The sequence below is a fragment of the Balaenoptera ricei genome, chromosome 7 (assembly GCF_028023285.1).
Source record: "Balaenoptera ricei isolate mBalRic1 chromosome 7, mBalRic1.hap2, whole genome shotgun sequence".
Taxonomy (NCBI): domain Eukaryota; kingdom Metazoa; phylum Chordata; class Mammalia; order Artiodactyla; family Balaenopteridae; genus Balaenoptera; species Balaenoptera ricei.
The window spans coordinates 111,134,724-111,161,103 of NC_082645.1; the positions used below are offsets into that span (position 1 = coordinate 111,134,724).

General features: G+C 36.1%; 1 protein-coding gene across 1 annotated transcript in view; it reads right to left on the reverse strand.

Moving 5' to 3' along the window:
• The window catches only part of SPHKAP (SPHK1 interactor, AKAP domain containing), a 118,213-nt gene extending 92,290 nt beyond the window's left edge, over positions 1-25,923 (reverse strand). The window contains exons 1-2 of the mRNA XM_059927547.1: positions 25,771-25,923; positions 5,138-5,245 (exon numbers count right to left, since the gene is read on the reverse strand). Of these exons, the coding sequence (XP_059783530.1) occupies positions 5,138-5,245; positions 25,771-25,923 (261 nt within the window). The remainder of the gene's footprint in view (positions 1-5,137; positions 5,246-25,770) is intronic.
• Positions 25,924-26,380: the final 457 nt, after the last annotated feature.

Sequence of the window (26,380 nt, forward strand, 5' to 3'; positions counted from 1 at the left end):
GTCAAAAAGGATCTTGCTGTGATTTATGTCATAGAGTGTTCTGCCTATGTTTTCCTCTAAGAATATGTACTGTTTAATATACAGTATGTACAGTTTTGAAGCATACTTTAAATTAATAATTACATTGTGAGCTTTTATTTCTATTATGAATTATTGGAAGTCTCAATCCACTTATTTAATGCTTAGATATGCATTGTAATTCCTTGAGGCAGTAAACAAAGTCAATGATCTTAATTTTTATTATGTAACATTTTACCTACAACTAATAAGATAGAATTTGGACTCAATTTTCCGTCAAAATAAACTTATAAAAAGTTTCTCTTTAATAGTTTCAGGATCTAAGACATTGATAAATGTTATGGACTAGGTCTAAGTCCTACCTCCAAATTACTACTGTATTATTTGGCCACACACTTTAGGTGCAGCACTCAAATTATTTATCAAAAGCTCCTTCTCAGTTTTATTGATCACTTTTCTAGGTTTTGGTTTCTTACATATGACTTTTGTGGATATAGAGCCACCTAGTTTCTTTGGTGGCAGACTCTTTTCTCTACCATTCCTCTGTACCATACTTCCCAATAAAGTGTCCTTTCTAATTTACTGGCTTCTAGAAGTTTGGGAAGTTTCAGTGGAACTCTCATTTGACTGAGACTCAAAAGTTTTCTCTGGGACTCTTGGATTTTTAAAAAGTGTCCGGAAATACTGCCCAGGGTGAGGTGAGGTCACATGGACCAGTTCTACTGCCCCAGTGCAGACTTGCTTTGTCTGGTTTATCTAGAACTTCTGTTTTGTTCAGTCTGGCTGACTCTGCCACCATTGTTTGATTTTTCACTTTTATGCAGGCAGCATTTAGCTTCTCCTTGAAAATCGTTGAATAAATATTTAAAGAATATTGCTTAGATATACATTGTAATTCCTTGAGGCAGTAAACGAAGTCAATGAACTGAATTAGTAGCCTAAACAAGGGTTTCTGCAACTCTGGGCTCAAGCTGAGTTTAAAATATTTACATTTCACACTGAAGTATGTAGGGATAAAGGGGCATCATGTCATTCTCAAAAGTTTTAGAAAAGAATCATATATGCTTGTTTACACACAGATGTATCAATAAATGCATGCACAAAGGAGAGGGTAAAGCTAATGCAGTACAATTTTAGCATTTAGGGAATCTGGGAATTCTTTGCCCTCTTCATGCAATTTTTCTGTAAGTCTAAAGAATTAAAAAATAAATTCAAAAGTTGATTTTTTTAGGAAAAAAAATTAAAAGTTGTTTGAAAACTTGGTAAATGTCTAGACTAGATAATGTAAATGTCTCTTCACAGTTCTATAATTATATATTTCCTTAATCATGTAAATCTAGATTTTTCCATAGACCAACTTATCAAGTAGGGTGTTTGTCTCTTCTTTAACTTTTCTATTAAGTTTCAGAATAGACTAGGTCCAGACATATTTGGAGAAATAATATAAAATAAAAAGCAGTCATTCAAGATATTTTGTCATTGTTGCCACTGGGTTGCATTCGCATCAGAGACTCACTGAACAGCTGTCAAGTATCTTCGTAGTTTTACAATATCATGTACGGAATGTTGAAGGCTGCTTGAGAATCTGATTCATTTATTTACAAATTTATGGCAAATGTAACACATTTTCAAATGCCATGATTCATCGATTAAAATGCATTCTAGAGGCTATAATCTACTTGCGGGGTGATGATAGCCAAAAGTCTTAAAATGATCAGTAAGGAAAAAGTGTGACTGTAACTATGAATAGCAACTATACCCCAATTAAAAAGAAAAAAGAAAACTATATGTTCAATTTCTCTTGTAAATATAAGTCTGTTCAAATTAAAAAAAAAAAAAAAGAAAGAATGTGAATTGTCAAGGTAATTTTAATGAAGCATTAAACCAAAAGATGGTTCTTGAAATATAAAAAATTAAATTCTAGTAAAGAGCAATAGGGCCTTAAAAAGTAATTAAATTAGTTTTTAATTTAAAAAAGTCAAGGGTCCTGAAAAGTCCAAATCCTACCACTCATGTTAACGACCTCTACTAAGATAATGCTTCTGCTGTTGGGTTTGAACATTGGCTTCCAACTTCATTATCCTCCTCCACATTTCCCTTTTAAATAATTAGGTTAAAAAGAGAACACGGTGAAGGTTGGTATATGATTTTTTTCTCAGAATGGCAAATCAGAAATAAAATAAAATTGTATAGCTTGATTGGAGAACTCTATTTACAAAAACAAAACCACAGTTTTCATATTTGATATCTTTTGAAAAAAATTTAAGGGTAAATTTCAGGGGCCTTCCGAGTCAGACTTCATGTTTGGCTGGCCTATAGTATTTCTTTTTTAAACATTTTATTATTTTTAAAAAATTTTTATAGGAGTATAGTTGATTAAAAATGTTGTGTTAGTTTCTGTTGTACAGCAAAGTGAATCAGTTCTGCATATACATATATCCACTCTTTTTTAGATTCTTTTCTCATATAGGTCATTACAGAGTGCCCATTTCTGACAGCTTCAAACTGCTCTTCACTAAGGCACCTCATTTTACCTGTGAAATGAAAGCAGTTCTCTATTGAGATAATGACCAAAACTTATTTTTGAAGCTTGTTTGATGCTTGAGAACAAACAGCTGTACTGACCCATGCCCATAACACCCTGAAGGGTTTCTATGCTTGAGATCGTCCCTCAATAAAAATTCTAAATGAACATCTTGAATTCAGAAAACATTGGTCCTCGGAGGCACTTAGTTCTAAGAAACTGCAAATCCAGATACTTGGAGTTCAGTATGATGGATACCAAGCCAATCAAAATTGGATATAAAAAAGTTGGCTACTAAGTTTGATCAGGAAGAAATGAGTTAAAGAAGCAACAATGAACATAGGGTGGGGTACCCCAGAGTTATGAATAGAGTATAAAGCAATAAAATATGGGACAGCTTTGCTACTGGTTCCTCAGAATCTGTTGTGATTATTTGTTAATAGATTTAGATTTGGGATTATTTCACTAGACTAATTTTTAAAATTAAACTTTAATGAAGATATTATTTTAAAATACAGTTCTATTTTTTAATTTAAATTACAACTTCATTGTTATCCTTTTGTGGATGATTTGTTTTGAAAAGGAATTAAGTACTTTTTCCCTGACCATTTTAGTGACTCCTTCCTTGTGTATGGCTGTTTTGATCAAGAGATCCTTGTCCTGTCAAGCATTGCTGTAGATCAACTCTATTTTCCTCTAAATAATAGCTTCCCCTCAGCAATGTCCAGCTCTGGATTCTGTTTCTTCTCCTCACCCTAGAAATCTGTGCCAAGTAAGAAAGAGAGAAAGGACTCATAAACTAAGTAAAAGTAACTACAAGATACTTTTTGAGAGATTAGGGTTCATTTTTCATAGGGATTCTGAAATTTTTTTACAGTTTAGAGTCATGGACAATTTTTAACATTTGTGTCAGTTTCATTTATTATAAACTCTTGCAGGAAAACTAACCTTCCAGTATGCCTTTTACTTGTGTTTAGATTTTTCCCCTTTGGGGAAGTATAGAAAGAACCATAAAGGCAGTATGAATCAGCTAGCTCAAGCTCACTGATGTCATCTGAAACTATAAAGGGACAAAGAATTAAGAAAGAAAGTCATACAGTTTTAAGTCGAAATTTGAGTTCATTGGGATTGGTGGGGTTGTGAGTAGAGTTTTCTTATACTTAGGAAGATCCAATGGTAATCTTAAATTTGGCTATAAATTTACCATTTCTAATTGTAGATCTGCAATATAGATTCCAAAAATATAAAGTTTAGAAAAGGCCTCTTTGCCCTTTATTACACAATTTTTAGTGCCCCAACTTTGGTGCCTTCTCCAAATGGCAGACTCCTTAATACAGGAGCTGCTTGGATGACAACTTTGACTAAAGTGTAGATGCTGATAGCTTTTACTCTCCATTTCTCTTCCTTTTACAATTCAAAGCTGTGTAATTAGAGATCCATATCAGCAAATGCCTGAATTTTCCACCTCATCTCAGAATTGAATTTGCAAAGAAGATATCGCTGTTAAATTACTTGCCACCTAAATCCTTTTTCGTTTTTCGCCAAAGATTTTTAGCCATCAACTGGTTTTTTGGACAAGGGATTAAAAAGTCCCCAAAATAGCAGGATCAAAATCATTTTGCCTAAACAAAGAGATTGAATTAAGTCTGTTGAATGGACTCTGCTTTCCTTGTGCTATGAGACTCTGCAGTGTGAAATGTTTTACATCCTGTCTGCCCGTTCTGGTTCTGCTCATTATATATAAAAAGCTCCTCCATCCCATTTTCAGCTTCCTTTTTTTTTCTTTTAACAGAAATGCTGGCCTGCAACTTACCTCCAGGAATAGCTCAGAGCTGATGCTCTCAACTTAGTCATGAGAATTACATTTCTCTCCTCTTTGGAAATATTCTCTCCCAGTCTCTGTAATCATGACTCCATAAGAGCTAGGTGATTGCAGTTAAAATCAAACATATAGTTTTGTAGAACATATAGGAAGCAGACTACTTCATATAGGAAGCAGAAATCACGTTGTTGATTTCTCGTATCAACAATACGCCCTTACATTCTAAGCCACAAGAAATATTTATCTATAAGGACATCTCCTCCCTTGAAAAGGAGGGTTTTATATGTAAAGCTCAGATCCAGTATATAATATTAAAAAGCATGCCTGTATATTTCTTATGTTGAAAATGTTTTCAAATAATGACTATAACTTATAAGAATGGTAGAACATTTTTACACAGTTTTCATGTTGGAAAATACCTACTAGTAGGAGTTATAAAATATATTGAAAAGAATCCAAGAGCACTCTTGAATAGGCTTTTATTTCTCATCATACGATGCTATTTCTGAATCTTTTACACAGTCAGTTTTGAAAACGAAAACATCGTTTTTCCTTTTCAGAGAAATGATAAGATTAATTTACCTGTTGAAATGAGCAAAGCAGAAGAATCATGAGCTTCTGCCTGTTATTTTGTTAACACTGTATAAACCAGTTATGTATTTTCCAAAGGATGCTTTCCAAATCTTGTACTTAATGATTATGTCCTTGCTATGACTACATATGCCCGACTCCCCACTTTCTCAGCCTGCATCCCCAGAGTTGTGTTTACTTACAGAAGCGCAGTTTTCAGACTTGTCTTCCACAAAACCAATTTGGCAGGGCGTCCTCTGATTCTGCAGCCAGTAGTCTGTAGATTCCAGCAGGCTGTTGCTGCGGAGAACCTGAGGGAACCAAGACAAACTTCTCAGTGTTATTGGCAAGATTTTCTATTTAAACAAGGAACTCTTTTCTGAAGAATCTGTAAGTGTTTTGTTTGCCTCAGAGCATCTGGATATTAGAAAAAACTTCCAGGATAACAGCACCTCTAGAATGTGTAAAATATTCAACCAGGAACCCACTTTAGAGGGATACATTGAAGTGAATACTGTTGTTTCTTCTCTCATCTAATTCAACATCTGGAAACTTCAGTGTACCTGTGACTTTTGCATAATTTGCAATCAAGTGATTTTTTCTGGGTGTGGTTCAATTGGCAATGGGGAATCAAACTTCATTTAAGTGTTGGAACTCTTTTACATTCTACAATATGAAAATTTACGATTAAAAAATGTAGTTTCTCCATTTGGTGCAATACTGTTGTTACCGAAATTATGATTCTTTAGTTCTTCAGCTTTGCTAGTATATCTGTGAAATAGGGCACAGTTCTTCTGGAACACTTAGGATACTATACTAAATTTTAAAATTATTAGGAATAAGTAAGTGTCTTACAACAACCCTTTCCCTTGTAGAAGCAGTATGGTAAAGCAAAATCAATTTCAGTACATAAATGAACAACACCGACTATGATTTACAAATGCCTTGTTTCTGGGCTTTGATTTTAAAGCAATGAAGAAAAATTGCATTTCTGAGCCAAAACATTTTGGAGATGCAATCTCATAAACAAACAAATGACTCAACTTCTGATGTGTCTTAACTCCATTCAAATATTGCATAGGATTTTTCTCATCTTATATAAGATTTCCAATGCTCTCCTGGTACCCTCTGCTTTATTAGGGTACATGTCTGCTACTATTTGACAACTACCTTCACTTAAGTAATATAACATATTTAATCAGTATGGTTAATGCCACAAAAATAGAATGACACTTCAATTACATTTCATTTGCACAGTGAAGGAATGTCTTCTTTTGTTCTATAAAGATAAAAGTACATTAATTTTGTCTCTGCATGTTGAGTTAACCAAATATGTCTGACACATTTTTCTATAACATTTTTGTTTCAGCTAAGTGATATTATTACTTTTTAAATATTTTTCCCACTCAATGTTTATTATTCCTGGAGATGACAAATGTTCATCATTTTTTTCCAGAACAGTACAAAGAGACACTTTGATGAGAAGGTAATTGAATGATGAACTTCAGTTATCACTGCAGATTCAAGTTGGCAATGGAACCTCTCAGGTCTCTTCAAGATTTTATCTAAACTGTGGTTCTTAAAGTTTGAGCTGGGACCCCCTAGGGGTCACTGAGATCTTTCAGAGAGTCCAGCAGTCAAACTATGCTTTTTATAATACTAAGATTTTATTCGCCCTTTTCATTCGAATTATCTCATGAGTACTCAGTGGAGTTCTTCAGGGTCCTCATGAGGTGTGATGGTGTAACAGGCTGACTGCAGAAGCAAATAGGAGAGTCTAGCTGTCTTCTTTTAAGTTAGATATTAAGAAGATTTGCTAAAAATGTAAGATGAAATTACTCTTCTCACTAAAATGTTTTGTTTTGGAAAACATAGATATTTTCCATAAAAATATGTATGTTAACATGTAATGTGTTTATTATTATTTTAAAATTATTTTCAAAGAATAAATTATGGTTATTTAAATTGTTACTGTTATTTTAAAATTACACATATTTAGAATTTTCTTAGCTTTTTTTCTATGAATTATAACTTTATTTAGTTTCTTTAAGCTTCAGTATTTTCATTTCTTTCTATGTGGCATCAAAATATGCTGAAAATACAATTTAGTATATAGCAAAAGCTGTTTTTTATAATTTTTATTTTATATTGAAGTATAGTTGATTAACAATGTTGTGTTAGTTTCAGGTGTACAGCAAAGTGATTCAGTTTACATGTATCTATTCTTTTTCAAATTCTTTTCCCATGTATGTTATTACAGAGTATTGATATGTCAACCCCAAACTCCCAATTTATCCTTCCCCCATACCTTTCCCCTTTGGTAACCATAAGTTTGTTCTCTGAGTCTGTGAGTCTGTTTCTGTTTTGCAAATAAGTTTATTTGTATCATTTTTTTTTTGATTCTGCAAGTAAGTCAGACAAAGACAAATATATGATATCGCTTATGTGTGGAAATTTTCTTAGCTTTAATTTATAATATGGAAAATATCAATAAGTATACACCCTACAATCAGAAGCTTCATGAGGTCCCCCAACATTTTTAGAGTGCAAAGGAATTTTGATTACAAAAAAAATAAAATTGAGAACCATTGATCTAGACTAACTTTATTTAAAGAAGAAAAATCTTCTCAGTCCACCTCCTCCACTGCCATTCACTTTTACTTTCAGCATATTTAGAATAGAATTTAAGAGAATGGACATTAGTGATCTAACTGCGTTGAAATCCAAACCTGGTCATTAGTAGCAGGAAGACCTTGGGTGGTTGCCTAAAGTCCTGAGTCTAGGTTTCTACACCTGTGAATGGAGAGAGTAACACCCACCTGGTGGGGGATCGTTGGGGTATTCAGTGAGATGACAAGTGTCAAACACTGCAGCATGCAAGATGACAAGTCATCCTCTCAATACATCGTTCTCATTGTTACTATTTGATACGAACTTCAAAGGAAAATAGAAAATTGGATGCCTTTGCCTGAAATTAGTGGATTGAAAGCATTTCAGATGTATGAAGACAAATTTTCTTCAGCAAATATTCTGACCTAAGGTGTAACTTCAGTTCAACATTTTGTAGTATTAATGGTTGCAGCTACTATTTTTTGTGTGCTTAGAATGTGCTGGGAAATGTGCTAAATTTTTCATATATCTATTTATTTATTTATTACTTTTAAATTTAATCCTTAGTGCAATACTGTAAGGTAGGAATTAAAGAGAAGGATCTTCGTGGCAATTGTCATTTTGCAGATGAAGACCTTGAGGTTCAGAGAGATTTCAGTTCCTGCCCCAAGCTGCTCAGAGCTGGACTTTGAATTTGGTTTTGAAGATACCAAGTCTGTGAGTGAAATCATTTAACAATGTTGCCTTGCATAACCCCTACAGATGGGTGTGATTTGGGGTATGTTTCTGAAGCGTTATGTGCCTCTAATTTTTGTAAACTACGTTTACTCTGCGTCATAATAATGTTAGAGATTTTAAATGGAAGCATCAAATGAACATACCAGTTAAGAATACTTTGCAATGCAGTTTAATAACTCCTCTGACTAAAAATCCCTTCTTAGCCATTTCAAAGCTCACTCCACAGAGATTAGGCCCTGGACCTTTTCTGTATTCTAACGTATTCAAGGCACATGTATGATGGTTGCAACAAACTGTGTGTCAACAGGAGAAAACAACTGCCACTTATCGGAGCTTATGAATTATTCCTGTCTTAAGTCAGCCCTAAGAGGGGGGCAGAGTTCAGACACAATTCACTTAGGTCTTCCAGAAAAGCGGTGGGCTGGACTGGCATATTTTCCAGGTGAAGCACAGAGAGTCAGAGATGGAAATGCCGAAAGACATCAGCCTGACACTTCCACACTGCAAGATTCCCAAGGCCATGAAAAAGACTGTCTCATGATGAGGCTGACTGAGAGAATTGTCAGCTACCTAACAGATTTCTCCTGTGTTGAACTTCTCTAATATAGGGAAATAGCACAGAAAGATTAATTTGTTGAGTCTTCTACTATAAGGGTATTTTTTGCACCTATTTTAAACATAAATAATAACTAAACATATACAAAGATCTTGTTCTGCCCTATCCTAAGAGGGGGGGAAAAGTCGACAGCTTTATGGACCTGCTTACTCAGTGGAAAATGCTAGAAAGACTTCCCACTTGACTATTCCATATCCTTTGGATCCTGAGTGTCTTCTCAAAGGTGCATCTTTGCTTTAGAGGAAACAGAAATGTCAGAGCAAGGAAGTGAAATTTAAAGTGCCACCTAAATCTTTCAATTGCTTAAGAACAAATGTTTTGAGGAGAACATCTTTCATGAGAATATTCATTCACGGTGTAATTTTAAAATGTGAATTTTATTCATCATAATTTAAAAAATAGTTTATTTGATCTTATCAATAATTAAAATACATTTCATTGATATTTAGAGATTATTAATTATTTAATACTTATATTCGTTCATTACTGACCAAGAAATAATACATTTAATTGAGAACTCTCTGGGCTTAGGCCCTAATAGATGTTATCTGAATTAAACTTCTAGAGTTATGAGGTAGAATTTGAGAGCTAATATGTGAAATGCGCTTAAAACAGTGCTTGGCATATAGCAAGTGCTCAATAAACATTTGCTATTATAAAAATTGTTATTCTGTTTGTCCAGACTTAGAGGGGTCAATAATTTTCTTGTTAGTGGAGAGCTAGCATTTGAGCCAGGCTCTCTGGTCCCAAAGCCCCCATTAGCCATGGCTCCACTGAGAGCTGGTAAAATTACATAATTTCTCATCCTTGGAGTCTACCAAACATATGTCTATGGATTTACCCATCTCTCCCTCAGGGGCCTGGTCTGGGTGGTCAGGAGCTTTGAGTGCCAGTCCTGACCCTGCTGTCTGTGTGGTCAGGCTACCCACCAGCTCCCAGCCTCAGTTTGTCCTTTGTGTACAATTAAATCATGTGATCTGAAGGACCATTCTACATGGAACATCAGTAATTCTCTGCCTTCCTCCTGCTTTCATTCCTTCTGCTGTTCCAATTCCCAAATACGTTAAGAGCCAAATAAGCAAAGAAAATAAAAATGCAGGCTTCAATAAACCACTTAGAATCATATGTTAAGCAATTTCAACCCGTGAAAAGCTTTTGGTGTAATGGTTTAGCCAAGCCACTAGAAAAAGAGGAATGCTTGAAAGAAGAATATGTGCTTGAGAATTTAATGATTTTGAAGCTTTATGAATATAATCTCCCTGCTGAGACAGTCACTTTCTGATGCGGGGGAGGGAAAGAGAAAAACTCACCAGGCTCTCAATGGCTCATTCATTTATCTGCTATTTTTAGCTGCAGGTTCAATTATTTCAGATGAAGAGCTAATAATAAACATGCTGTGCATTCACTAGTTTGAAATAACAATGGCACATTTTCTCTTAAAATTTCATGAGTGTCCTAAACAATGAAGAAAGATTGTTCTGCTCTCTTGTACACTGACTTTCCTTTTTTATATAGAGAGCCAAGTTGTAGGAATTTAGTATTGATATGGCATGGGGAGGGGAAAATGGACTCCTGGTAACCTGGACACAGCTCTAAACATTGCTGAGCAGAAAAAAAAAATAGTAATTAGATCGGAGAAGACAGTAATTTAGGTTAGTCACAGAGGTTTGGAGGCAGAGCTGATATTCTCTCCCATCTCATCACTTACCGAGTGATCTTGGGCAAGTCATTCAGCTTCTGCAGGACTTAGTTTTTGCATTTATTACAGGAAGATGATTAAAGGCACTTCAAAAAGTTATTCCAAGGCTCAAATAAGAGAAGGTTCATGAAGGACTACCCTCTTACCAGAGTAGGTGATTGATAGGTGATGGCTTTTATTATGAGAATGCAGTAACATTTAGACAACACATTTTCCATCTTAACATTTTCTTGATCTCTGCATAGCACCTGGCAGTTTCTCTTTATTTGTATTTGTGGTGCTCCATTCTTATTTTACCCCTCTTGCTTCTCTCATCTCCTCCTTCACTCAATATTCGGTCAACAGAGGTTCACTGAACTCTTTTGATGTTTGACACTGGGAATATTAAGATGAACAAAAATGACTGCTGTGCCTTGGAAATTAAACTCTAAGAGGGGAGAACAAGCACTGACAGGCCCATGATAAGAGAAAGCAGGTGCTTTGATCAGGACGATCCGTGTCAGAGATCACCCAGGATGGAGTAGCCAGTTCAACCTGCGGAAGGTTGAGACTGTGCACTTGACCCTCATGGCAAGTTGAAAGATGCATCTGAGTTGTCTGGGGATGTTGGAGAAGGTTGGGAGAACATGTCTCTCTTTCTAACTAGCTTTCCTCTCTGATGCCCTAAAAGGGAGTAACCCCTCTGCGTAGGGCCTCAGCGCGTTGCTCTTCCCACTCCTCAGAATCCTTTTCCTCGGAGATCTTACTGACTCTCAGGGCACTAATTCCCACCCGGGGGGATGACTCACTGGTCTACGACTTCGACTTTGACCTTTCTCTAGGGCTTGGCTTTTCACAGTTCTAGCTGTTAGTTATTTTTCTTGGATCTCCTGCTGTCACCTTGGACTCTTTGTGTCTAAACCCAAACCCTTCCCTCCCCAATTCCGGCCCTTAAAAGAAACCTGACTCCCTGACTTCTGTATTTGCAGTTAATGGAAGAACAAGTCTCTCTTACCTTGGCTTGAAATGTCTGTGCCATCTGGAACACCTCTTCATCTGTTTCTAGTCTTATATTCTGCTCTAATTTTTTCTTTAATTCACTTAACATTTGAGTACATGCTATAGGCTAGTCTCTGGGTAATACAATAGTGAATAATGTAGAACCAATCTCCACATTTATGGAACTTAAAATCTGGCATGGAAACCCAGCAGTAAATAAAGGAGCACTGAAATACGCTTTTAATTATAAATCGTGGTAGGTAGTATAAAGAAATTCAACATGGTGCAGTGATAGAGAATAAAAGAGATGGGGTCATACTTGGGAAGGGCAATTAGGGAAGGCTGGACACCCACAGGGTCCTTAACAATTACAATTGTTAACGTTGTAATGGTCTGTCTCTTCTATCTCCTTCACCCCTTACCTCTCAAATCCATCTGGCTTACTGAAACCAGAATCAGAGATAAGTACTAGGCTTTGAAGACAAACCTGGTTTCAAATTCCAGTTTTTCCATTAATTAACTGTGCAGCCAAAGGCAGTCACTTAACCTCTTTGAGACTCAGTTTTTCCACCTACAAAATGAGGTCGGTGTTGCACTCACAATGAGGAATTTTTTAATAGACATTAGAAATACTAAACACACACAGTATCTGACTACTTTAGGTGTTCACAAACAGTGAATAGTGAATAAGAAATAGCTATTATTATCACAAATATGATTACTAATGTTATGTAATTCTCTCCCAAGACCTCAATTGATTAATTGACCCAAGACCTCAATTGATTAATTGACCCAATAAACATTAGCGTTGTACCATCTATTCCTACTGGAAACCGGACCAGGCCCTGGGGAACAAGGAAGGACATATTTGCTATCAGTGAGCCTCAAATTTTATGGGCTTATTGTCAAACTATGGCCTAGTATTCAAGACAGAACCTAATTCAGCTCCCACTTGTTAATCATTTCATGAATATGTATTAAGCTCCAATGTTCAGGATACTGAACTATGCCCAGTTTAGGTGTTTTCCAGGCTTTGTCTCCAATACTTTCCCTGCACACACCCTCTGCTAGAATCTCCCAATTACTAGAAGAGCTCCACTTCCTAGTCTTTATAATGCACATTCTTTTCCTCATATCTTCCACCAGCTCCCTGAACTTTTCCCCAGAAGTTCCTTCCCAGCTATCAAGATATAATTGAAATCAACCCCTTTTCCCTATCAAATGTTTCTCCCTTCTTCATGATGAAAACAATTTTTTATCTCAGAATTTTGGAATGTGCATGCATGTCTTGTCCTTCCCATTAGATGATATGAGTATTATTTCTGCAAGGCTTTTGTTTTCCTCAGAGATTTTATGGAAAGTTTGCAAAGAATTTTTATGTTGAGCAAGATTCCCATTTTCTACTTCTGTATTATCAAATATTGTCAAATTTTATTTTCTGATAATTGTTAAGTATAATGATGTTAAGAAGCATCAAAGCCCTTAAAGAGAAAAATTTCAAACACAAAGTGCGACATTTGCCTAATGTATGTATCATGATTAATGATAGAATGGTGCTTAAAATTAATTGAATAATGTCATCAGAACAATGAACTCATTCTTCAAAAGCAGAGATTTATCGTTCCCCCACCCCCAAACAGGTAGACTCAGAGAAGTTAAGATGTGTTGGGATTTTGAGACATTGACTCTCTCAGTTGTCTGGAGGCTGGAGAGAACCTGGGTTGGCCATTGCAGGGCAAGCACCTCTGGCCATCTGCTTATTCAAGAGTTCCAAACAAATATTATTTTAAAAAATATGTATAATAATGTGGAAAAGATTTGGAAACACCGTCTAAAGAAATCATCCTTTCAAATGTTGCACACAATTTTCATGAATGTGTGTTGGAGATGAGGAAAGAAAAAGCAAGAGGAACAATAAAATGAAGGAAGCCAGATAAGTCCATTAATAGAGTCCTGAGTATCTCTCAGAGAAGAATCTCCAGGCCCCTATTGCTGTTCTAGCCTTTTTCTAGGAAACTCAATTAAATTTTTCATACACGAAGAGATTGTAATGTGAGCAGGGCAATTAGATTTGCATAGTGAGTGTTAAAGATGGCAGAGAGTTGATAAGAATGATGTTAGGGAAGAATAAAGGCAGCTATTCATCAGATATTATTACCTATTTGCTCTGCAATAAACAGTGACATCTCTACTGCAGGTAACATTTTCTTCATAGAGATATCACATCCTTATAAAATTCACCCTTTTATCAATTACAGGAAAAAATCTGTAAATAATACAAATACATTGAGGCTAAATAATACGCTACTAAATAACGAAGAGATCACTGAAGAAATCAAAGAGGAAATCAGAAAATACCTAGAAACAAATGACAATGAAAACACGACGACCCAAAACCTATGGGATGCAGCAAAAGCAGTTCTGAGAAGGAAGTTTATAGCAATACAATCCTACATCAAGAAACAAGAAATATCTCAAATAAACAACCTAACCTTACATGTAAAGCAATCAGAGAAAGAAGAACAAAAACAACCCCAAAGTTAGCAGAAGGAAAGAAATCATAAAAATCAGATCAGAAATAAATGAAAAAGAAATGAAAGAAACAATAGCAAAGATCAATAAAACTAAAAGCTGGTTCTTTGAGAAGATAAACAAAATTGACAAACCATTAGCCAGACTCATCAAGAAAAAAAGGGAGAAGACTCAAATCAACAGAATTAGAAATGAAAAAGTAACATTTTTCATTTCATTTTCAAAAGTAACAACTGACACTGCAGAAATACAAAGGATCATAAGCAATTACTACCAGCAACTATATGCCAATAAAATGGACAACCTGGAAGAAATCGACAAATTCTTAGAGAAACACAACCTTCTGAGACTGAACCAGGAAGAAATAGAAAATATAAACAGACCAATCACAAGCACTGAAATTGAGACTGGGATTAAAAATCTTCCAGCAAACAAAAGCCCAGGACCAGAGAGCTTCACAGACTAATTCTATCAAACATTTAGAGAAGAGCTACGACCTATCCTTCTCAAACTCTTACAAAATATAGCAGAGGGAGGACCACTCCCAAACTCATTCTACAAGGCTATCATCACCCTGGTACCAAAACCAGACAAAGATGTCACAAAAAAGGAAAACTACAGGCCAATATCACTGATGAACATAGACGCAAAAGTCCTCAACAAAATATTAGCAAACAGAATCCAACAGCACATTAGAAGGATCATACACCATGATCAAGTGGGGTTTATCCAAGGAATGCTAGGATTCTTCAATATATGAAAATCAGTCAATGTGATAAACCATATTAACAAATTGAAGGAGAAAAACCATATGGTCAACTCAATAGATGCAGATAAAGCTTTTGACAAAATTCAACACTGATTTATGATAAAAACTCTTCATAAAGTAGGCATAGAGGGGACCTACTTCAACATAATAAAAGCCATATATGACAAACCCACAGCCAACATCATTCTCAATGGTGAAAAACTGAAACCATTTCCTCTAAGATCAGGAACAAGACAAGGTTGCCCACTTTCACCACTATTATTCAACATAGTTTTGGAAGTTTTAGCCACAGCAGTTAGAGAAGAAAAAGAAATAAAAGGAATCCAAATCAGAAAAGAAGTAAAACTGTCACTGTTTGCAGATGACATGATACTATACATAGAGAAAGTTTTAAGTTTTTATTTTGCTTGAGTGAGATTACTAGGTAGTGTGGTAACTCAATAAGAAACTGATAAACTGTCTTCTAAAGTGGATTTACCATTTTCATTCCCATCAGCAGGGTATGAGAGTTCAAGTTGCTCTACGTCCTTGTGAGTGCCTGGTGTTGGCAGTTTTTGCTTTCAAATTAATTTTAGTCATTCTACTTGGTGCACAGGGGTACTTCATCGAGGCTTATTTTCCTCTTATTTTTTAAAGATTTTTTTTCCTTTTTAAGATTCGTTTATTTAAAATTTAATTGGATTCTATATTGGTACAAATCACATTCATAAAACAATAAAGCATTAATTAGACTCTCTCTCTATATATATATATTTCTTTTTTAGACTCTATATTCGATGCTAACTTCGGAATACCATTTCCAAGAGAAGGATAACACCGTCCATATTAAGTTTTCATTCCCTCATTCATTCATTCATTCAGTGGCTGCTTGTTGAGCACCTGCCGTTTGTACTAGGTGTTGCTTATTTACTGTGCGATCAGGGGTGGACAAAACAAAAATAATGACAAAGCAAACAGCTTTGTGCTCATCCTGTTGACGGAGGACAGACCATAATCAAAGAAATTTTCCATATTTATATATGCTCTGATAATGAAGACCACTGTGAAAACTACTGTGACTACTGTGAAGATAAAGCCACAGAAAGGGATAAAAATTAAGAGATGTATTTTGGAAAGTATTTTCTGGCCTCTCTGAGGGTGACGTTGAGCAGAGATCTGAATGAATCAAAGTGCCAGTCACGTCTCACCACTGGGTTCTTCATGACCTTTTTTTTTTTTCCCTTAGATTCCATATATATGTGTTAGCATACTGTATTTGTTTTTCTCCTTCTACTTACTTCACTCTGTATGACAGACCCTAACTCCATCCACCTCACTACAAATAACTCGGGAATAAAGACACAGACCTACTAGAGATTGGACTTGAGGATATGGGGAGGGGGAAGGGTAAGATGTGACAAAGTGAGAGAGTGGCATGGACATATACACACTACCAAACGTAAAATAGATAGCTAGTGGGAAGCAGCCGCATAGCACAGGGAGATCAGCTCAGTGATTTGTGACCACCTAGAGGGGTGGGATAGGGAGGGTGGGAGGGAGGGAGATGCAAGAGGGAAGAGATATGGGAACATATGTATATGTATAACTGATTCACTTTGTTATAAAGCAGAAACTAACACAGCATTGTAAAGCAATTATACTCCAATGAAGATGTTAAAAAAAAAAAAAAAAAGTGCCAGTCACACAAGCACCGGAGGGAAGAGCATCCCAGGCAGAGATCGCCAGCAAAAACAAAAGCTCAAAGCAGAAATGTGTTTGTTGACTTTGAAGAACAGCAAAGAGCCCATAATGGCTGGTGCAAAGTGAGTGGTAGGGGAAGTGATGAGAAAGAACTTTTTATCTTTCACTGGAAAGAAATCCATGGCTGAGCTGAGCCAGATATTCTTTAATGTCATGAAGCACTCTAAGATTCTACAAAATGTTTAATTATAATTTTTGGATGTTTAGTCACTGGCTTAAATAATGCTTAATTATTAGCTTAAATTTTTATAATAGCTTAAAACCTACCCCTCCCCCCGCCACACAATGAACTAGAAGTCAAAAGATTTTGTGTAATTTTACACACTTATTTTATGTTGATTTAATCTGTGCCTAAGCGAACTTTTTGGAGAACTCTGTAATCTTTTGTTTTCCACTCTGGGATATGATACCTTTTCATTACCTCACAGGGAAACTCTATTGCTTATTTAAAGCACACTGAACTCCTAAAAAGAGACAAGGAAACAAATTGGAAATGAAATTATTGTGTGGAGGGAAAAAAGTGGCATAGAAACCTCGGTGGTTTCGTCTCAGTTTCTCAGAAGGTTGAATTAAATGTTAAGATAACATTTTCCTTTTAATGATGATTCTTCTGGCTGACTGCCTGACGTTTTGTGTATTTAGCCTCCTTTGACAAAAGGGGGAAACTGTTTCCAAAGTATGAATAATCATGTTTGATTATTCATAGGACATATTCTGCAATATGATCATCTGGTTGGATGTGAAACATTCTTTCATTACATGACTGACACCTAGTACAGTTTGGAATTCTTGTAATTGATTATTACAAAAGTATTGGAAAAACAATGGAGTTCTTTTAAGGCCTTGGAACTAGCAATTCTCCACTGTCAAGGAGCAGATCGAAGGCATAGGTGGTTTGGAAGTTTGGGAAGGAAATGCTTAGCAGCGGATCTGCAATTTCTTTCTTTACTGTGGAGAATGGTGGGAGGGAATACCCCCAGAGAAGAAAGAAGGTGACATTCTCTTATCTCGTTATAAACACACTAACCTCTAGATAAACTGTACTTTTATAGTGAGAGAGTCCTTATCTATGGGATGCTTTTAGCAATCCTGGTCGAACTAAGCTTGCCTCTGGGAAATAAATATGAAATATACTGATTTATAAATATCTCTGACAAATGTCACACATGCAAGTAACTGAGTATAAAATGGAAATGTTTCACGAACAAAAGGGCTCTCTTCTTTGAAATTAATGTCTCCACGTATGTAATCTGGAGACTTTGTATATTAACCGGGCACAGAGTTTATCCTAATGGGGCAAGAAATTAACTAGGTAGACAGTTTCAGATCCCTCCCTGCTTTTCTTGGGCCACACAATTACTCTGTCTTGGAAGCTACATTGTATTTCAATGCAATCACAAGAAAGGTATAAGAGCACAGAGGGCACTTCATCAGTATCAAGCCAGGCTTGTTTACTTCTGCCACATCACACTTAGCCAGTCAGCTGGCTGAAGAATGCTTTGAAAGTTGATCAGAGCTTTCTCCACATGAAAACGAAAACCAAGTTTGAGTCTCAAGTATAAAATACAAGAGTTTCAAACACAGATATACTCAGGAAATGCAATTATAGTATAATTTATGAATGGTCTGATTTAGAGTCAAATTAGACATAAATGGAGGACAGCTGATTAATTGCTATTTAATTCCTATTTAGATGCAGTATAATGCTGTCATGTTGATATGACCAGTGATGGAAATGTGATTTTTAATGTTAGGAGAAGCAAAATATAAGAAAAAACGTGCGTGTAGGAAAACACATGATGTGTATCTAGACCTACCATTGACTTGTATGATTTTTCTGCAAAGTGTAAGTAGCGCAGATTTTGCTGTTCATCCAAGGGACAGCAGATTTGGCCACGTATCCCTTAAGTACTGATGTGTGCCTTTGGCCTTTGGCAATTATAAGAAAGTGGCAATTCTCATTTCTTGACTCTTCTCTGGAAGAAGCTGCTGGGAACAACTACCTTCTAAGATGTCAGCACATGGACACGTAATTTGCTAAGGTTCAGAGCTGCTCCTCATCCTGGAGAGTGTGAGCCCTCATCTGGATCTTTTAGGGCAGGTCTCCTTCTCAAAATGTAGAGATAAGCCTAGTAAACGTGGGCATGCACATGGCAGGGCTCATTTTCAGAGATTCATGAGCCAGAAGGCCCCTATGGAGGACTCTTCAAGTTTATCTGAGCCAAATCTTTCCATCCCATTCTGGCAGAACTGAAAAGTGGGCACTTTTATCAGAAGGGTGAGCCTGGCCAGATACAGGGAAGGTGGATGCTGTTAGGACTGGGGGGGGAAACATGGTGTTTACTGCAGGCTACAAAGCTGAGAGGGTTGTTTAGATGGGGGACTGAAGGGAAAGAGAGGAGAACCTTAAGGCTAGGGATGGGGAACCCTGGGATGGTAAGATATTTTAAAGGCCCACAGAGAGAAAAGAGAGTTTTGAATGCCAGATTAGATATTTTAAAAAATTTAGACCCCTCCCAGTTTTGGATAGAGATATTGAATACCTCATATAAAGGTTTGGTGTAATTGCAACAATTCAGGAAAAAAGATCACTTGCCTAGTTTCAATAGTGCAACACCACTCTCAATTCCACAAAATGTTTTAAGCTATTCTGGGTTTTCAGGGTCCTACTTTTTGGTTAAAAAAAAAAAAGAAAGGAAAGAAAAGGCACTGCAAAATCCTTCCAGGAGTTCTTCACACATAGCAAAAAGGACGCTCAAGGAACGGAGCTGTAGAGAACAGAATAAGGCTAGCATATTGGAGCCTCAAATACTCTATATAGCAATTGTTGGCAGGAAAGAGAGGTGGTGTGGAGTCCTGAATAGAAGTCTTGACTTTTGAAATAAGAAGCTGAATCATATTCAAACTGCAAAGTGAGCCATTATTGCTGGTTTTCAACAAATTTTCCCACATAAGATTACTGAATTGACATTTTCCAAAGAATAAACTCACCATGTAGCACATATAGCCCCACCTCTCTAAAGTTCAGTGTGGACCAGGCTGTTTTAAAGGCAAGAGAAGACATTCATCATTTCCACCTGCTTTTGGTGAAGGCAGAGGAAATTAGTCCCCACCAGAGCCCGCATCATCTTTGTTCTGGCCTCAGTGCAACCTTGAAGCCTCCTGGATGTCAGTGTGGCTCAGAACATGAGGAAGTTTCCTGAGGCGGTCAGCGAAATGGCCCCCAGAGGGAGTTCTGTGGCTGGCTCTTTAGATGCAGCTCGGCTGAATCTGAACCTGTGAACTCGCTACCTTGTCTCCTAGCTCTTCTTCCTAATGACCTCAATGACACCACCACTCATGGACGTCTTGGTTCAAAAAGAGTTCGTGGTTCTGTTCAACTCTCAAAGCCACGGAGACCTATTGACCTTGACTTCCAAATGTGTCTCATCAGAGTTCGTTTTTCCCTCCTCCCACTGCCTGTATACAGGTTCTGCCTCTCTGTTCCCTGCCTCCCTATCCACATCAGCTATGCTTCTCCTGGCAGCCCAGACTCCACTCTCCCTTTGCTCTAAGGAATTGTCTTTAGAACTACTATATTAACCATCTTCAAATATCACTTTTAGTAAGATAACTATTTCTTTTTTTCTTTTTAAAGGTCGTTTTATTGCTGGACAGTGCACACTTTTCTTTTCTAAAAATTTATATATATGTATTATATATACATATTATATAATAGATACATATTTTTTTCCCCCAGCACCACGCGGCATGTGGGATCCTAGTTCCGTGACCAGGGATCGAACCCACGACCCCTGCATTGGAAGCGCAGAGTCTTAACCACTGGACCACCAGGTAAGTCCATACTATTTCTTTTCTTAAAAATCTCCCTGTTTCTTCAATGCCTCTGATTACTCCTGCAGGAGGGCAATAAAACAAGACACCTAGCAGTTTAACAAAATTTGGATAGGCCATTCTCTGGTATCAAAATCTGAGCCTGAAAATCACTACCAGGTTGCTTGATCAGAAGAGAGTATTGATAGAGCTCTGAGTGGTTTACACTCCAGAGGGAAAAGCCTTGTGTCTTCCTTCTATAGAAAGGTGGCTATGGCTCAATTATGCTGGCTTTGTTTTAAAATTTACTTATTTAGTTATACATTTTTAAAAGCCCTTCCTTCCTTTAAAGATACAGTTTATACAAATACAGAATATTATAGCTATTTTCCATCATGTACTTCCTAGAATTAATACTGGGGCTTTTGGCCAAGAGCAGTACAATTCTGACGAATAAGAATGTCTTTAGAGATATGGATCAGATTCTGAAAAAGCCTCTCAGTTTGTATGCCCATGCCTACACACATTAATTGAATTGCTTTTGTTAATTACATGTCATCAAAATGATATGGGCTTAGATGAAAATGTGTATTACAGAGTAGGATGAAACATCAAGGGGCATCCATTCTGTTCTTCAGATGTATCCGTGCCGCTGTTGACAGCAAATTTAAGTCAGTTTAAAGGAGGCCAGTCACACCAAAGAACGGTCTTGAAACTTCAGAGAGCTGATCAGATGTCATATTAAGATCAAACTTTGCCTCTGGGAACCTGAAATGTTATCAGCCTGCTGCCTTTGATAAGTCAAAGTTTAAGGTGGATTTAATTAACATGATATAAAAAGAGAAGGATATTTGAGGTATTGATTCTTCTCCAACAATTCTTTCCTCACATGAATCCTATTCAGAGACTTGGTTCCACTATATCCCAAGTTACAAATCTTCAGTCCATCAAGTAAAGCATGCATCGAAAATGTCCAGCTACTGTGGAAATATGGCATTGACTATAATGCTTTCAAACTAGAGGAAAGTCTAACAGATACTCAACACAATGAAGGCGCAATGCATGCTACGTCCAGATTAGTTTTTAAATTTTACTTACATAAATTTTGCCCTTGTGTAAAGATTATTTACCTGGAACTAGTAATTATTGAGCACCAACTATGTGCCAAGGGCTTACACAAAACTTTCTGTATATAAACGTCACACCAACCCTAAGACATCTGACTCAGAGAAATTACATCGCTGGCCTAAGATCACACAGTAAAAAGAGAAACCTGGAATTTAACTCAGGACTTTGGATTCCAAGTCCAGCTTTGTTACACAACATTTCATTACCTCCCTTTAGATAACAGATTTTGATTTATTATAGAGACAATATAAGGACCTTTCACTTAGTGTTTAACAGACATAAAAGGATAACATTTATAATAATTTAGCTCATTTAAAGGAAAGTCCCTATGATTCAGTTTCACAAAGGTGGTTGCATTTGTCTTGTAAGGAAGAATTGTCCTATGAGAGGAGGAAACATCAGGGAATGTCCGTGTGAGATACAATTTTAAGAGATACCACGGAGGGCTCCAGTGTTGCCTCTCCACCAGCAGCTCTCTTTCTTTCTCTCAATTTTTTTCTGGCAACATTTGGAATTCTATCATTTAAATGCATTATTTTACATACATTAAAACTTCCCCTGGGTCTTGGTGCTCATTAAATTAGGGTGACATAGGGCTTAGCTTACATCCCAGCTTGGATGGATTGATGCTTTGTGATGAATGGAATTCTGAAATCATGTCCAGGCTCAATAAGCTCAGTGGTCAATGTCAGTTAAGGGAGGGGGCAATCGAACTAGTTCAGCAGTAGTAGTAGTTAAGTAAAAACAGATTTTATTTTTGCAGTCACTATTTTATTGTGATTGCAATTTTATTGCTTTATTTTAAGCAATCACTAACACCTCAGTGTGAATTTATCTGATAACTTTCTTAGCAATTAGAGGAAGGGGAGAAGGAAGAGAAAGAATAATTCTGAAGCTAGAGCTGGGATAATCGTATAACATTGTGCATACCAGGGAACTTTTGAGAGCAAAAGGGGAGTCTATCCACAAAATTCCAGGAGAGTATATATAGGCTGTGACTAGATGATATGGTAATCTTAGCTCTGGGGAAAGACTTACTGATAAAAACATATATTAAGGAGTTAATAAGTCCTTCAAATAAGACCACCGAAGTCTTTTTCCTGATGATATGGCTTTTTCACAGCTATGGTGTCCAGTGACCATTTTTCCCTAACAAGAAAATTGCACCTGGGTAGGATTCCCTAAAACCTTAGAGATTCACTGTGAAGCACACAGCACATGAAATACATTCGGTCAATTTGCAATTTTTCAGAGGCTGATTATTCAACTAATGCATTATCTTCTGGACCCTTGTTTTATTTCTTCCACCGATTAATTTAACAATATATCAGCTCTGATAAGAAGGTTTGATGGGGAAGAAGATGAAGCTATTACATGAAATGAGTTTGGAGAATTACCAATAGACTTCAATTATCCATGTTACTCTTACAGAAGTTTGACTGACTGTGAAGAGTGGTGATTCAGCTGGACAGCCTTGCTATTTCTAAGACAATGCTGTCCTTATTCTTTTTGTCACTTTTGTACAGAATATACATTATAGTGCATTTGTGAACATATAGATCCTCACTTCCCCAATCCCATTATCTGTGATTAATGCAATTAAAAATATAATCATGGTCACTTAAATCAGCTTGCAGTAATATATAATAATAAAATAAAGGAATAAAGTCTCAATATTCATGCCTTTCACTGAGGGCCCATGTTCCTGACACAAAGAAGAGAAGAAACACCGGTGAGCTACTTTTTTGAAGGCAAGGAAAACAACTATAGCCCACATGGTGTATGACACGTGGCATATATGGCTACTAAATTGTCTTAAAATGCAATTAGTATGTGAGCTTAAGAGAATATTTAAAATGAAAGGAATGTGCTATGAATATTAGAAAAATATTGCCAATACTCAAAGGTATTGACTTCTCCTGCATTAATTTGTAACAATCCTTCCTAAATTTAGTTGGATAATGTCTTTACTCATTCAAATCTTAATCATACTTCAAAGTCCAAATTAAGATGCACTTGTCTATCTTGAGATATGCCTGTGTAGTTACCTTACATAATTATTTAACTTATTAATTATTGTTTGACTTTTCACATGAGGAACCAGTATTATCTCCCACACTAGACTGTAAATTCTTCCAGACCAGGGGCCATTTGTGATCTATCCTTGTATCTTTCCTCAGGATGTAACAACATTTTAAAAGTATTTGGGTTGGACTGTATGGAATTACCCATATTTGATCATTTTTGATCCATAAAAAAGTCAGTTTCATATGGTTCAACCTAATACTAGTTGTTCTAGAAATAACTGTGGAATGAGTAGAATTATATTTAAAACTTTAAATTCATATATATATACATGAAGTCATTTAGAATAGATGACTGAATTTTTATTTTACTTTTTCTAGTAGCTGCCCAGTCCCAAACAGCTCTATTAGTTCATTAGCTTCCAGACATGATTTTTAAAAAATGAATATGACTACCTATTTTCTAGGGAAATAAGCATAATTGAGATAACAGATCATAAAGTACTAACTCTCTCAGCACGGTAATGCTAATATTGAATTTTTTTTCTGGCACTGCTTACTTGTTGATAAAATCATTCTTTAGAATAATATTAGTTGTAGGTAATCATTATTTTGAGTGCTTACAGTACGCCAGGCACTGTTCTAAACATTTCACGTCTATAAACTCATTGAATCTGCACCTCAGCCCTGTGAAGTGGGTAATAATTTTTTCAGATGAGCAAATTGAGGCATGAAGAGGTAATTTGCTTGAAATCACACAACTAGTAATTATAGAACTGGGTGTCAAATTCAGGCAGTCTGGCTTCAGTCTTTCTTTTAAATGCCACTGGAATTCTAATCAATAGAAATAGAGTTATTTTAAAATTATAATAAATTAAAAATCATTTAGCCTTATGAAAGATATAGCATCTGGTGAAGACTTTATAATTTAGAGTTACAGAGTTGAATAGACCATACCTAGGGCTTGAAAACCTGCTGCTTTAGCTCTTTCATAAGTAATTCAAAATCATTTTGAATTATAGTGCCTCAGTTTTCTACATTAAAAACTGGAATTCATAGCACTGAATCCTCTATAAGAATTTTATGAGGATCATATAACACATGATAATAAGAATCCTTAATTAATCAGGCAGGTATATTTTTATATTTGGTTATGAATATATGCATGAAAATATTTTGTAAAATTATGTTTAATGCTACTCTTTTAATAATCAATATATGTTTTCTAATGAAGATATTTGTTTTCTTTGGTACTTAAAAACTATACAAAATCACACAAGCAGAGAATACATAAGGCTGCTTAACTGGGTACAGTAATCAATAAATTGAAATATATATACATATATAATGCACATTATGTATACGTAATTATATATACATATACAATATGATTAGTAAAAAAATTATCTTAATTTATAGCTATAAGTACTTTTTATAATTGAACTTTGTTTTAACAATAAATGAACTAATCCAGTGTGATTTCCTCTACGTTTTCATGAAAAGGAACACACTTTCCTTTGGAATTCAGCATCAAATAGTGATAAAAACATTAGATGAGGAATTGGGCATTTGGCTTTAAATTTCTGGGCCTGAAGTTGGATTGGCTGGAAAAATCAGACTGTTAAATTAGATGATTTTATGTTGTTCAAATGACAACTTTCTGCAAGTGTCTTAAAGCAAGATTTGTTTATCAGTTCTAAAATCTATACTCCAGGAAATGCAATTCTGTTCCTAATAAAATAACCAGGCATACCCTTCCCTTTAAGAAAATAGCAAAAGGAGAAGAGCCATGAATTTTTCTTAGATATAGACTTAGGAGCTTAATATAATAAGTTGGGCCATTCAAAACCTGTGAAGATTTTTCTGCAAGGAGATCCAAGAAGCCGTTATCCATGGCTATGTTTGGAAAGAGTTACTAGAAAAAGTTGGAGGTGTGGTGAAGCACTGGAGGCTTAGAGTTTTTAAATCAGACCTTTCTGAAATGCTTGAGTTTTCTGATCATTTCCATGAATTAGATTTTTGAATGTCATCAGGGGGTTGTCCTGGAGAGCAAATTGTGGGTGATTTTATGGTGTGTTTTTTTGCTGTTTCTGCTTTAGAAGAAGTGTTTGAAAAGTCAAACTAAACTAGTGTTGACAAGTTCAATCGGTGAGAAGAGAGCGGTGTTAGCCAGTGTTAGGCAGTGTTACCTTCTTACACGCAGTGATGGAGCTACCCAAGCTACTTCCCGAGCTGCCGCTGGCGCTGCCCTGCTGCAGTTCCGGAACCTCATACATCAGGGGTGACTCCAACTCGCTGTTTGTGCCCCAAAACACAAAAGAGAACACATTCTGGTGAATCATCTCCATATACAGAAAGAAAGAAGCATGATGTGGTTTTATGGAAAATCATCTTTTCAGATTGTGCTGAACACTGCAAACCCTCCTGCTGACATTGATGTTTGCCTCTTTGTTGGTTTCACTTTTGTAATTGGTGGAACCGCTATGACCTATTCCGTTGTGAGTATAAACTTGCGACCCATCACCTTCCAGTGTAGGTGGATGGACACATTGCATCTGCATGACTTCTAGCAGGGTTGACATCTTTTCTTAAGCAAGCAGTTTTAAAACCCAAGTAATATCCTTTCAATTTTCACATTAATTCTGCTCGGCCAAAATGGACACATAAAAAATACTCATTTTATTTTTTAAAATGAGGGAAAAACATAATTTTAACTGGGAGGCAGGGTGGTACCATGAAACGAACATGAGCTTTAGAAAACACAGGTCATCTCTTTATCATCTCTGTGGCTGGAGATGG